The sequence below is a fragment of the Gorilla gorilla genome, chromosome 3, assembly GCF_029281585.2.
Source record: "Gorilla gorilla gorilla isolate KB3781 chromosome 3, NHGRI_mGorGor1-v2.1_pri, whole genome shotgun sequence".
Taxonomy (NCBI): domain Eukaryota; kingdom Metazoa; phylum Chordata; class Mammalia; order Primates; family Hominidae; genus Gorilla; species Gorilla gorilla.
The window spans coordinates 44170624-44184278 of NC_073227.2; the positions used below are offsets into that span (position 1 = coordinate 44170624).

At 33.9% G+C, this 13655-nt stretch overlaps 1 protein-coding gene across 5 annotated transcripts in view; it reads right to left on the reverse strand.

Annotated features, from left to right (window-relative positions):
- ARAP2 (ArfGAP with RhoGAP domain, ankyrin repeat and PH domain 2) overlaps window positions 1-13655 on the reverse strand; it is a 190402-nt gene that overhangs the window by 74335 nt on the left and 102412 nt on the right. For all 5 annotated transcript variants that reach the window (XM_055385843.2, XM_055385842.2, XM_019025871.3 and 2 more), the window contains exons 20-21: window positions 4777-4940; window positions 74-286 (exon numbers count right to left, since the gene is read on the reverse strand). In XM_055385843.2, the coding sequence (XP_055241818.2) occupies window positions 74-286; window positions 4777-4940 (377 nt within the window). The remainder of the gene's footprint in view (window positions 1-73; window positions 287-4776; window positions 4941-13655) is intronic.

A 13655-nucleotide genomic window follows, 5' to 3' on the forward strand; every position in this document is an offset into this window, starting at 1 on the left:
ATATATATACACACACACACACACACACACACACACACACACATATATCTACAAATATCTGTATAAATATTACCTAAAGCAGAGATCCAATATGGGTAGAGCTCCTTAGTAAGCAGTGCATCATCAATGTCAGAGAGAAAACATTTCAACACAGCCGTCACATCTTCAAGCTGATGTTTTCCAGCCCTCAATTTAAAGCTTCTTGCATCCTTTTTGAAACTCTCCAAGAGTTCACTTATATGCAAAGGATCACCATTCTTTTGATAGATATATTTGCATCCTAAACCTTTGTTTAAAAAAAAAGTTATATTTTAAAAGTCTAAATTCAAAAGCCAGTTTGATATTTTAAAAACAAAACAAATGTTTGTGTTGAGATGAGAAGAAAGATGATGAAATCATTACACAAGAGATGATATAAACATGCATGAGCAGGAAAGGCTTTTTACTCCTGATTTTAGTATTTAAAATGTAAACCTAATGAGCAAATCATTGCAGCCTCAGCTTTTGGCAAGCCCCTGATCAGTCCTTCCTCCAGCTCTCCATAGTATCTTTTTCAAATGTTCTTTTTCTTAAAGTGCCCTATCTTCACTTAGTCTCCCAGCAAACAACTTACCTCCATTTCTCACTGACAAAAGTGAGGCTCTCTGGTATAAATGTCATCAACCACCTGCCCCTATATTGTATATTAATTTCTGTATGCTCCCATCTTCACCTTATTTCCAATGGAGAGTTGGGTTACCTCTTTTTCATGGTTACTGATTCATGAAGTGCTCCATATCAAATAAAAGGAGCAGTGGTTAGGAGGAAGAGTGATGATGACAATGACAATAATTCAAACCCCAAAAGCCTCCCTTGCCTCCTCCCAGGCTTCTTTTCCCTGTTCCTTTTACAGCCAGGCTGAGTTTTCTATATTTATTCTTTCTACTGTCTCACATGCCTGTTAATCCTTTGACCACACAATCTTGCTTCTCTGCCCAATCCCCATTCTGTTGGGGTCACCCTTCATCAATAATATTAACAACGTTCTTTTTTTTCTAGATGCTTTTCGGTTTTTATCTAGGGAGAACTCCTTGTAGCATCTGACATTCTGAACGAATCCCTGTAAATTCTTTTAACCCCCTAACTTTCATGACATCATAATTTCATATCTCTTTTTTCTCCCTTCCCTCTGTGACTGCTCTCTCAGTCTTCTATTTTTTTCTGCTCATCTAATATTTACTGGTCATTCCAGGGATCCCTCCTCAATTCTCTTCTCTTCCTGCCCACTGGGTGAGAACCCATCCAACCTCATCACTTCTACATAAACATTTTAACTCAGGTTTTAATTTCCATGATTTCACACATACACACATATATATATACACATACCGTTACATATACATGCAACATACACACACACACCACCATACATCTTACGGCAAATCAAAATAACCCGAAGGAATTAATTCTCCTGCCCTGTTTACTACCTCACCTTCCACCCCCACCATGTACTTTATCTTGTTCCTCTCTACCTCAATATACGGCATTGCCTTCTCCCTAGCCCTTTACAAGTCAGAGTATTTCTTTCTCAATAAGCACATTAAAAACAAAAAATGCAGTACTGCATTACATAGATTCTTCATCATGATCTCACTCTCAGAACTGCCCTCTCCTTTCCATCCCATATGCTATTATTTGTGCACTGAGTTCTTACTACATTGTCACAACTCCTTGCCCATATTCTTATGCAGCCCTCTGTGTGTCTCAACAATGATAACAGCATGATCTAAAATTCAGGTCTGTATGTATTACCAACAAGCTTAAAAATCTGAATACTGCCCTCCTGCTGCCTATGAGGCAAAGTTTGAGGATTTTAGTTTGCTATATAAAACCTTACCTGAATTGGTCTAACCTGTTGCCTTTTATATTGATCAACTCCTCCTTCTCACACTAAGCTCTGGCCACATTTAATACCACAAAGCTCCCAGCACAAACTTTGTGACTCGATACCTTGGCACACGCTGTTTCTCCTCCTGGAGTCCCTATACTCTTCTCTTAACTAGCTCCCATTTTCTCTTAGGGCTCACGGTAAGCACTGTGCTTTATCCATGAAGCTCTCTGTTCCCACGCCTTCTCTGGGTGAAATTTACCCCTACACCATGGACACCGGTAGCTCCCCCTGAACCTCTTTACTAGAGAATTTTATACACTGACTTGTAACTGCTCATGTATTTGTCTCTTATTCATAAATCTGCAAACTCCTAGAAGGCAAAAATTATGTCTTATTTTCTGTGACATACCTCTGTATATATCCACCAGTTACACAGTGCCTAGAACTACTCAGCACGTATTCAATAAATGACTGCTTAATGCAAGAATAAGCAAGTTCTACAAAAATCAATACTGACTAAGTGTCTGAGACAGTATATCCCTAGCTGAATGAATTTCTAATAGCTGGCACTCAAGTAAGTTAACTGAAAAATAATTTGAACATAATTTTGTTTATATAACTGAAATAATTTTCCCCAAGAACTAGTGTAATTTACTTTCTAAAAATTAAAGCCCTAAAAGTCATACTATGAACTCAGTCAAGTTCAAACCTTGACACAATGACACAATGAGCACAGAAAATTGGTCTTGAGATTTTAACCCACAGGTCAGGGGGTTCAAAATAATTGCTACAATGAAACCATCTGCATCCTATAATCACTGGGTATTTTCTAAGTTTCTGTCAAATCTTTCTTCTATACATGCTGGCAGCATTGAGGTTTCCCCAACGTTCTGAATATAAATATATATATGATATAAACATACTATCATAGCAGGAAGCTTCTTATAGTAGTGCCCAATATGTGATTATGTATATACTTTCAGTAGATATATAATACAAACACAATTATATGTATAACTATATATAATATAAAAATATATGACACATATATTTATATATAATACATATACATCATATGTTATATAGGACTATATGTGTATATATATGAATATATGTATGTACACAGATGTGTGTACATATGTGTGTGTATAACTATTTATATAAACACAATCTTTCATTGGCTTTATTATTCTAACATGCAAGTGAAGGCATCTTGTAACAGAGGTATAAAGTTGTTATAATATATGAGTTTTAGTTGAAAAAATCGAATGCTGAGTTATTTTAAACTCAAATAAACACAAGGAAAATTCTGATTTCCCTAGAAAAACATTAAATTGGCCACGTCAGAGCTAGTCAAGGTATTTTAATTATTTCTTGCTTAAGAAAGGCCTTATGCCATTATGAAACTAACGTGGTATGAAGATTCCCAATAAGGTTATGCTCCTGCTAAAACATAACGTATATGTGATTCATGTATAGCTGCAAAATGTACTAACACTGAGTGACTGTAACAAATGAAGGTAACATTCTCCTTCCTCTGTTTTTAAGTAAACAGATGATTATAGCTAATAAGAAAAACATGAACATACTATCACAGCAGGAAACTTTTATAGTAATGCCCAAATATGTGGGCCTTATGTATATATTTTCAGTAGATATATAACAAAAACATAATGAATCTGGACATGAATAATTGCACTTGAATTACATACAAAGTAAGAAAAATACTTAAAATGACACTCTCCCTAGAACAAGAGATTAAAATATGCCTAAGTTTAATTTCTGAAAAGTGTTTTCTTTATCCATATCATTAGTTCTGATATTTTGTTACATATCAGTGTATTATCAATTTCCCATACTAGAAGATATGATTCATAGCTTTGTCTTGAACTTTTTACTTCCACCACTGTGTTTCTAAGAGTGAGACCAGTGACTGGCATACAACAAGCACTCGATAAAGAAGCAATGAACTAATAACACAATGCTTTACTGCAGCCCTCTCACTATTTGTACCTTCTTTTCAAATTAAAAACACCCAAAGACACCTCTAATATTAGGAGAATAAAAATGTTTAATACAATCCAAAATATCAAATCATTTTCCTCTTTTCCACATTTGTAATCTAAATAAATGGCATTTATCTACAGGTTAAAAGGGCTCATGGTAACATTTTAACATTTTTACATTTAAAATAGGGTCAAGAAATTTACAGTCTGAAAGACATATGCAACAAAAGGAATTTGAGGAACTCATAACCATTTGAAAATAAACATGAAGAACAGAGGATATCTTTCAGGCATATCTAAAATACTAACATAGCATATAAAACTGACATGAAGCTGGACCATGGTACAGATCAATGTATTTTTTTATTTGCAAACGATTCATTGAAATATCTGTTGAAAATGAGCGCAAATTGTGAAAATTAATAGCTATGCTTCTGAATATAAACTACATGCACACTTTATGTATGCCAAAGAAAGTAAATTATTTGACATATTGTTCCACAGTTCATCACTTCTAAAAACATGCTTAGATGTGTTGTGTCACTGTAGGCTTTAATCTAGCCTTGTAATCTCTGAAAGATAGTCTTCAATCTACTATTTTTTCTTACTTGAATAAAACATATAATCTACTATTTTTATGTACATATTATAGATTATTTCAATGTTATGTAATATTTTATGCATATAAAGGAAGGAGAAAATGGTAAAAATGTATGGTTTAAATGAGTCTTATTGGGAGAAGGAATGGTAATTAGCTGAACAGTAAATCTGCCTTTATTTTTCACTAGGATACTTACAAATATAAAGGGTTTTAATTCAGTCCAATAGAGGTACCACTAAAAACCTGTAAGAACGATACAATCAGTTCTAAGGGTTGAATAAAAACTCAGTGATACTTACCATACTGTGTAACAAATGCTATACAGCTGTTCACTATAATGGGAACGTCATTTTTGCTGAGCTGCTGATCTTGTAAAGCATTACCATCTGTACCTGCTGCTTTTTCAATTGCAGTATGCCAGACTGTGAAATCCAACTTGGTATGCCCATGGATGTATAATGTTCTGTAAAGTTTAAAAAGCATTTCAAATTATAATTTTGCTCTTTAAAAAAAAATCTTACTCCAAGACAGATTACCCTAAAATCCACACAATCATGCAAGACAAACTCTTCTTTTATCTCATCCACCACGAGCTTCCACTCAATCCCTCTTTTGCCTGTATAGTCACATCACTCCATAGCATTGAGGAAGCTCTCTGAATTTATGGTCTCACTTCTTTTCATTCCCTAGCCTCTTTTATTCTCTTTCTGAATAACTAAACTAAAACCATTGTGGCTATCACCTGTGACTTCTAACGGATATTTCTGGTTACGTTTTTCAAGGTTTTAGAATCGTTGATTTTATTTCTTAAAAAGAGAAAAAAACTAGCATTCAATTTGAATTTTATAGCATAATTCTTTCTGGATTTTCCTCCTATCATTCCAGTCACTTAGTCTCTTTCCCAATCTCACTTCCTCTTTGTGAATGACAAAGTCATAACCTCAGCACACACAAAAACTCCATGGACTCTCCAGGGACATGCCATTCAGGCCAGTAGTTTCATCTTTTCACAGAAATTAGTTTACTTCCAAATCCCTATCTCCAGGCTGTAACTTTCATAAATCAGATCTCCATGTGACTGAAAAGCAGGAGAATAGAGCACCTGAGAGTGGGAATGACAATCAGACTTTTTGAACTTAAATTTTAGCTCTGCCATTTACTTCCTTTGTAACTTTAGACAAGTCAACCTTATTTTTGCTTCAGTTTCATCATTGGCAAAATAAATATAATAATAGCACCTAGGACAACACTCAACAGACGTCACATTAATGACTAATGTATAAACTATACTACTAAAGAATATTTATATTTGAGCATCTTCACCTTAATGTGCAATAAGCATATCAAAGCTTTTGCTCTCCCATACCAAGCTTCTGGCACCAAAAATTTTCCACGTACCCCACGAGAAATTTAGGATTAATTAAGTGTAGATCAGTCTCTTTACCCAACCACTGCCACATGTCTTCAGTCACAAAATTCTGTTGACTACAGTTTCCCAATGTATTCACTCTGTCTCCTCTCCTTTCCAAGACTGCCTTATTTCAGATCTTCATGTTGTTCTTTCAGGTCACTACAGCCCCTCCTTACAGAATTCCTTTCCCAATTCTCAACCCCTGTAATCTCTACTCGTCACTATTGCCAGAATGATCTAAAACGCAAAGCTAATGACATCACTTCCAGATCACTGTCTTACAGTTCTCGAGTTTTCAAGATAAAAAGTCTTCATAATCTAGCCTATATTTTTACCTGCAACTTGATCTGTCATTCTCCTTTACTTAAGATACTCAGGAAACATAAACACACACACACACACACACACACACACACACACCTCCTGGATTTTGTAATACATATTGCCTGCTCTTTGGCTGGCTACTCCAAACCTTCCCCCAAAATTATACTCCAGGTAAAACTCCTTAACACTGTTCCTGATCTCCCTCTTATGCTTAGTATGTCACAGATACTCCTTCTCAATCTTTCAATGGTGGCTTTGTCCTGCATCATATCACCTTCTGTAGCTATCTGAATGTTTTAGCCACGAAACTCCAACCTTTACACAGGCAAGCAAAGAAAGTATTTCAGTATCTCCGGTCATTAGCATAGTGTCTGGCATTTAGTGGATACATAGCAGTTTTAAAGACCTATCACTAGATACAAAGTTTGCTTTGAAACATAAACTAATTGTTGATGTATTTTAAGTTCATTTACACCAAAGTAAAACGATATAATCTTGATTTCAGACTTGACAGGGCTAGTTTATATTCAACCCAAAGAGGCATGAATAAACCGCATGAATTCTGGGGCTTTGGGGGCCAGGGGTGGGTAAAAAGGAATGTAATCTTTCACATTTCTGATAATCACTGTATCTAATATAAAAAGAGAAACAAAAAACTTCCTTTCTTTCCTTTGTTTTCTTTCTTGAAATGCTCCTGTAAGAAGACAAAGATACCTGCACCTTACCACACTCATTTCTAACATCTGAACTTGCTATAACTACTACTGTTTTACTAATACTGGTGCTTGTAATCCTCATCTCTTGCTTTTTGACATCTTTATCTATTGTTTCTATTTTCCACAACACTACAGCAGTCCTGACCTCCAGGTGTTGTAATTTTCTTTTTGAAGAATTCTGAAATTTGCACTAATACACCTGACATGCTACAGCCTTTTCATTGATCTTATATCATCTTTAGCTCAAAAGTATTCTATTGCTGGATGTATTTGTCTAACTGAAATCATATAACTCAGATAATTTTTTGAGAAATATCAAACCTCTTGATTATGTGAACTTAATCAAAATTATGTCTTGCTATATTCACAAGTTTAGGTAAAGAGAAAAAACTTTTACATAATTTATCTAATAATTCAGTTTTAAATATGACATAAAATCTTTGTAACTATTTGCTTATAAACAACTACAACGGGTGTTTTAGCAAGCAGTGAAAGAAATCCAAAATGCAGTGGCCCTCCTACAATATGAGTATAATTCTGCCATAAACTGTGACATTTTCGAACTTCAAATTTTCTTTCTAGTCAGAAAAAAATCCACTGATGACGAGTTGAGCTGTCTCCTTGTGAATTAGTGAAGAGTAGAACTTTCTCAACTTGTCAAAGGGCGAATCCCAAAATATATATGTAGTGCAATAGATGGTTTAACATTTAATAGCATTGGTGCACTAACTTTCCTCTCTGATGCTTACCTAAAATTTGTGGACACTGAATAAAGCATCAAAAGATATTTTCAACACAAATGCTGGACGACTTTGAGATTTCAAGTGTTATCAAATTCACATTCCTGGATTCGAATTCCAAAGAAACACTTACTTATATCCTGACAATCTGAAAAGTAATGTTGATGAACTCTAATTACAGAGAAATTAGTTATGCTAATTGTCTATTTTCTAAGCATAAATTCCAAAGGGCACTTCAAAGCCATATAAAGAAAAATTCTTATTGGCTATAATGAATCAAGACAGTTCAATAAGACCTTAGAAACCAAGTCCTAGGACTAACAAAAACAATTATATTAAAACTGCAATATAATAACCATGAAGCATAAACAATCATATTTGAGCCTAGTCTATGACAAGAACCAGAAGTGCCTTCACAAATAATAGATCAATAAACTTGACCACATAAAAAATAAATATGCTCATATAAAGATTTTAAACAAAACTGAAAAGCAAATGAAATACTCTACAAATATGGCTGGAAAAGATAATATCCTAAGGATTTATACAAAAATAAAATAGTAAGTCCTCCACGGAAATACGGTCATCAGCCATGGAAAGGTAAGTCACAGAAAGAATTAGCCGATGTAACCACAAACCAGTCTAAGAATCAAATATATATGTGTGTGTGTGTGTGTGTGTGTGTGTGTGCGTGTGTGTGTGTATCTCAGTCCTATCACACCTAAGATTCACAAAACAGAATTTCCTGAGCAACTTATTACAAAGTCACACTATTAGAATGGACACACACATACACGCGCGTGCGCACACACACACACATATACACGTATATATGTAAAATCAATGATGTGTCAAAGGCAATTTATCAAAGATCTAAAATGTTTAATGTTCATCATTGGAGTATAACAAGATGAGCATAGCATTTTAAAGGCTGATGAGATACTCTAAAAATAAATTTGAAAATATGTTCTAAGAATCTTAAAATACGTATGCATTAGTTTTGACAATTAGTTCCAACCACAGGACTCTTTCATAAGTACATGATTTGAAATGAAGGCACAATATCTGTTTCTTTCAATATATTTCTGTTCCTCTCTCATGCACATGTGCACATGCACACAAACACATGGATTTAGCCGAGCATTGCAAAAATGGAAATAAGTTGAAATCCCAAAAACGAGGGAAAGGTTAAGTGATTTAGCTACATCCAGAGATATATATTATAAACTTAGTACAATGAGCAGAGAATGCATAATCGCACATATGTATAAATCCAATTGCATTTCCTAAAATGTTAAATTAACTCTGTGTAGAAAACTCATGGACATTTTGTTTCCTTCTTTATACATGTCTGTGTTTTTAAAAATGTAATTAGAAACAAATCACATAAGCCGAAGTTTTGACTGATCCCTTGAAGGAAAAGATATTTAAAGCCATCTGAAACATGCCATTTTAGACTGTCATTGAGCTTTTGAGCCAGATAACTGGAAATATCTCTGCCAAGTTTTTTTTTTCCATATATGACTAGGAAACTAAGAGCCAGAAACAACGTGTTTAAGGTATCAGAACTAGGTAGGAATTGCACATTTGAGCTACTCAGTACTAGCCTAGTTCATGAGCCTCCCTTTACCTGAGGAATCAGATCTCCATAATTTAAAACTCTGGTCCTCAAGTCCAAAAATACTTATTCCAGAAGTGAAATGCTGATGTGTATTTCTGTTGCCTTTCTTCTTAGTCCTATCACACCTAAGATTCATGAAACAGAATTTCCTGAACAATTTATTACAGTCACACTATTAGAATGGACGTGAAAGATGATCTACTAAAGCCACTCATAACAGAAGACCTATTTCTCTTCTTCAAGACTGTACCCTTACATTCTGCCTTGAAAAGCATCCTAGGCATGTTGGAAATGTAATGGATAGGACTTTGGAAGATAGCTTTAGAAGGGTATGCTGTGCATTTTTCTTTATACTTCCTAAGCAGCCTCACAGAGAAGACCCTACTTCTCATCCAAATAAGCTTTTGGGTTTGTTTTCTTCTGGAAAAGTATGAATTGTGTTATTTCTGTGAGTGATGTTTGGTCATTAGAATTTTTAATGAACTCATTTTAAGTGTATGGTTTGAAATATTTTTGCAAATGTGTACACTTGTGTAACTACCACCATGATTAATATGTAGACCATTTCCATCACTCACGATGTTCACTCATAACTCTTTGCATTGCATTCCTTTCCCCACCCACAATCTTAGGCAAGAACTTATCTGCCTTCTCTCACCATTCATTAGTTTCCCAGCTCTAAAGCTTCATAGGAATGGAATTACACAGTATTACTCTTTTGTGTCTGGCTTCTTTTACTCAGCACAATGTTTTTTAAGATTCATTCAGGTTGTTGTTAATATAGGTCCCTTTATAATGATAATCAGTACTTCACATATGAACACATACCATACTCTGTTTACACATTCACTGACTAAAAATCATTTGGGGTCTCCTCACTTTATATTATAAATAAAGATGATTTGAATATTTGTATAGGAGTCATTTTGTGGACATATATTATGACTTGTTTTGGGCAAATACCTAGCAGCTCATTTGTTGGGATGTATAGTTAAGTGTAAACCAACTGTATTATTTTAAAAAACAAAAACCTGCTAAACTGCTTCCCAAAATGAATGTACTATTTTACAATCCCACCATACTTGCCAACACTTTGCACTGCCACTTTCTAAAAAACTTAGTTTTTTCAGTGTGATCTCACTGTGGTTTTAATTTGTATTTCTCTGGTACTTAACTTTAGATGTGCTTGTTGGCTATTCATAGACATTCTTTTAGACATTTCTATTCATCATTTTTTGCTATTTTATTGGGTTTTTGTCTTCTAGTTATATGTATTCTGTCCATGTTTTGGATATGAGTGCTTTATCAGACACGTGTATTTTGAATAGTACCAGTGTATGATTTCATTTTATTAACCATGTTGCTTAAAGAACAAATTATAATTGAATTTTTAACTTATAATTCCAATACTTGTGATTTTTTCTAATTTCCTTGCTTTATCATATTAAACCCACAATATTAAATAGAAGTGGTGGGAATGTTTGCCTAATTCCTGCATTTGAGAGAATTTTTTTATTATATCCAATGTGTTAAATTCATTGGTATGAAGTTGGTCATAATATTTTCTTATATTTTAAATATTAAACTGATGCACAGTTTTATGACACTGGTGATTTGTATCTTCTGTCCTATCTTCTAGTTAGAGTTTTATCAATTTTCTTAACTTTTCCAAAAAAAGTTAAAAAATTTATTAAATAAATTGATTATTTCAAAGGACCAGCTATTTGTGGCTCAGATTTTTTTAAAATATATTCCATTTATTCATTCTTTCTACTGTCTGTATCAATTCATTCTCTGAACCACTTTGGGTCTAATTTGCTCTTTTTTAGATTTTTAAGGTAAAAGTTTAGAGGATGGATTTTAGTGTAAGCATTTAAAGCTTCAAAGAGGATTTGATTTAGTGTAAGCATTTAAAGCTTTCAACTTCCTTGTAGTTTTATAGCTCCATCACACAAATTTGATGTTATGATTGTATTATCATTGATCAAATATTTCCTAATTTTTCCTGTGATTTCTACTGTGAAGTATGGCTTATTTGGAAGCATGTTTAACTTCCAAATACTCAGGAATTACCCTGCAATCCTTTCCAGAATAAGGCAAGTTATGAATTAAATTCAATAGAAAATACTAATAGAGTATCAATCTATCCTTCCAGGACCATTGTCACATGCGTCCTCCTCAAGCACTCAAGGTTAAGGCCAACCCATACTGAGGTTGTTTCTAGCCCATCCTATTTCTCTGAACCTATCATTTCTACCTCTTGGACTACCTTAGTGTCTCAGGCCCCCTTCATTTTTTCCTACTAAAGTCCTTCATTGGATTGTAGATCCAGTTAAAAATACTTTTCTTTAAAAAACAAAACAAAAACAATACACACGCACACACACACACACACACACACACACACACACACACATCTTAGAGGGATTTGCTCATTCTTTTGTCCATTTTTTCCCCATCATATCATACTTATTTCTTTATAAGCTTATCTCCTGGTACACAGAGGTACTTTGAACTAACTGAAACAAAATTGTTGAAGCAAATAATATACGTTTTAAAATCTACCTTTTGTTAATAGACATACATTCCCTTCATCATAATTTTCTTTAACATAAAATCACTTAATATTTGTTTTGTAATAGTCTCTTTCTTTTTTAAAAACCTGTGGGAGTGATGAGAGAAGAGAATCTCTTGTTTGCCTTGGCAATATTCAGATTAAGCCATCTCTAAGAATTAAATCATCAGAAAGTTACAAAAGCAGTCAAGCTTATATTGTGGGCAACAGGCTACTGTTTAATTTGCAATTACATGCACAATTTAAAAACCACTTTAGGATAATTCAGCCTCTGGAGTATTGCTAACATATTAGCTGCTATAAAACACATTCAAGGGGGAGAAAAGATCATATGGAATAAGGTGATAGGAAATAAGGAATATTAAACTTAGGGTGCTAATCTCCCAAACTGAGAAAAGTAATCTGTTCCATAGTTGTGAAACATATTGATAAAGTGTTTATTCCCCAGTGTTAAGCTTCTTTATGTGAAGAATTTGCAACTAAAACTAAAATGCAGTCAAGCTTGGGAGACATCAAGTGTATTACGCTTTATTATATATCAACCAAGGAATCTAAAACAAAAAAACACACTAGTCTTTTCTGTTTCTGATAACACAGTTTACTTATTCACACTGTGTTTATTAGAACCAACAACCTTTCAACAAAAGCATAAGTGTCTATGGCAATGGGCATGCAGCTATGGAATGTGAAAATGGTAAACACAGTAACTTATTTCTTAGAAAAAGATATGCAGAAGATGTAGGTTAAAGTGCAAAAATAGTTCTCAAATTTTGAGAAAAAGATGTAATTTCTTGAACATTTCAGTCAAAGTGATGATACAATTTCCTACCGTCCAGGAAAATGCCTTCTGCCTTCCTGGTCTAGAATATTCACTAACAAGAGATATTTGACAATATGATTTTTTTAATTTGCACAAACAGTACTAAGGCCTAAAAGAAAAGCACAGAATCTAAGTCCCAATAACAACATCAAATAGCATGCCAGAAACCCCTAAGTGTGATCAAGAAAGCTTTATTTTCCAAAATAATTTTTAAAGTATACAAGGAATACACATTAAAACGACACCATCTGGAACACCTTCTGTTTAGAGCTTTTTAGAGCAAAAATGCTGTTGTGTGGAAAATATTATTGCAATATTTTTCTGTCTAAAGACACTCATGCTATGCATATGAGAAAATGACCATGAAGATTAAAATATCTATCTAAATAGTGACTATATACAGGGGATAATTATCAATTTATGAACATTTCCACTTTAGGGGGTTCTTTCTCCTCCTTGCCTTTAAGAAACATTAATGTAGTTTAGCATTTTAATCAAAGGTAGATAAGAACAGGAAAAATATGTGAAATTAATTCATTAAACTTATGTATGATTTACATTTCTGGCTCAAGCTGTTACTAGCAAAAATATAAGGCTCAAGCTTATAGCTGGTTGGTTTCTCTTTCTTTCAATTATTCACACTATCTCTATAGGCCAACAGTATAAATAATTGGAAGTTGTGTTACTTCCAAAAGCCACAATTTTATCTGTCACTGACAAGTCTAACAGAATCTACCATTGCTGTCAGTCATCATTTCCCAAAGGGCTAATAGATCAAAAGGGAGATGAAAACAAGGGTGGTACAATGAAATTTTCTCATTTTGGCATGGTACTGAAACAGCTTTTCAACAATCACAGCTATAATTAACTAGCTATGTTTGAGTACTGGGAGAGAAGTGCATATTCTCTATCTTGGCAAATGATACTATCATTCATAGCATCACCCATGCCAGAAGCTCAGGGATCATCAC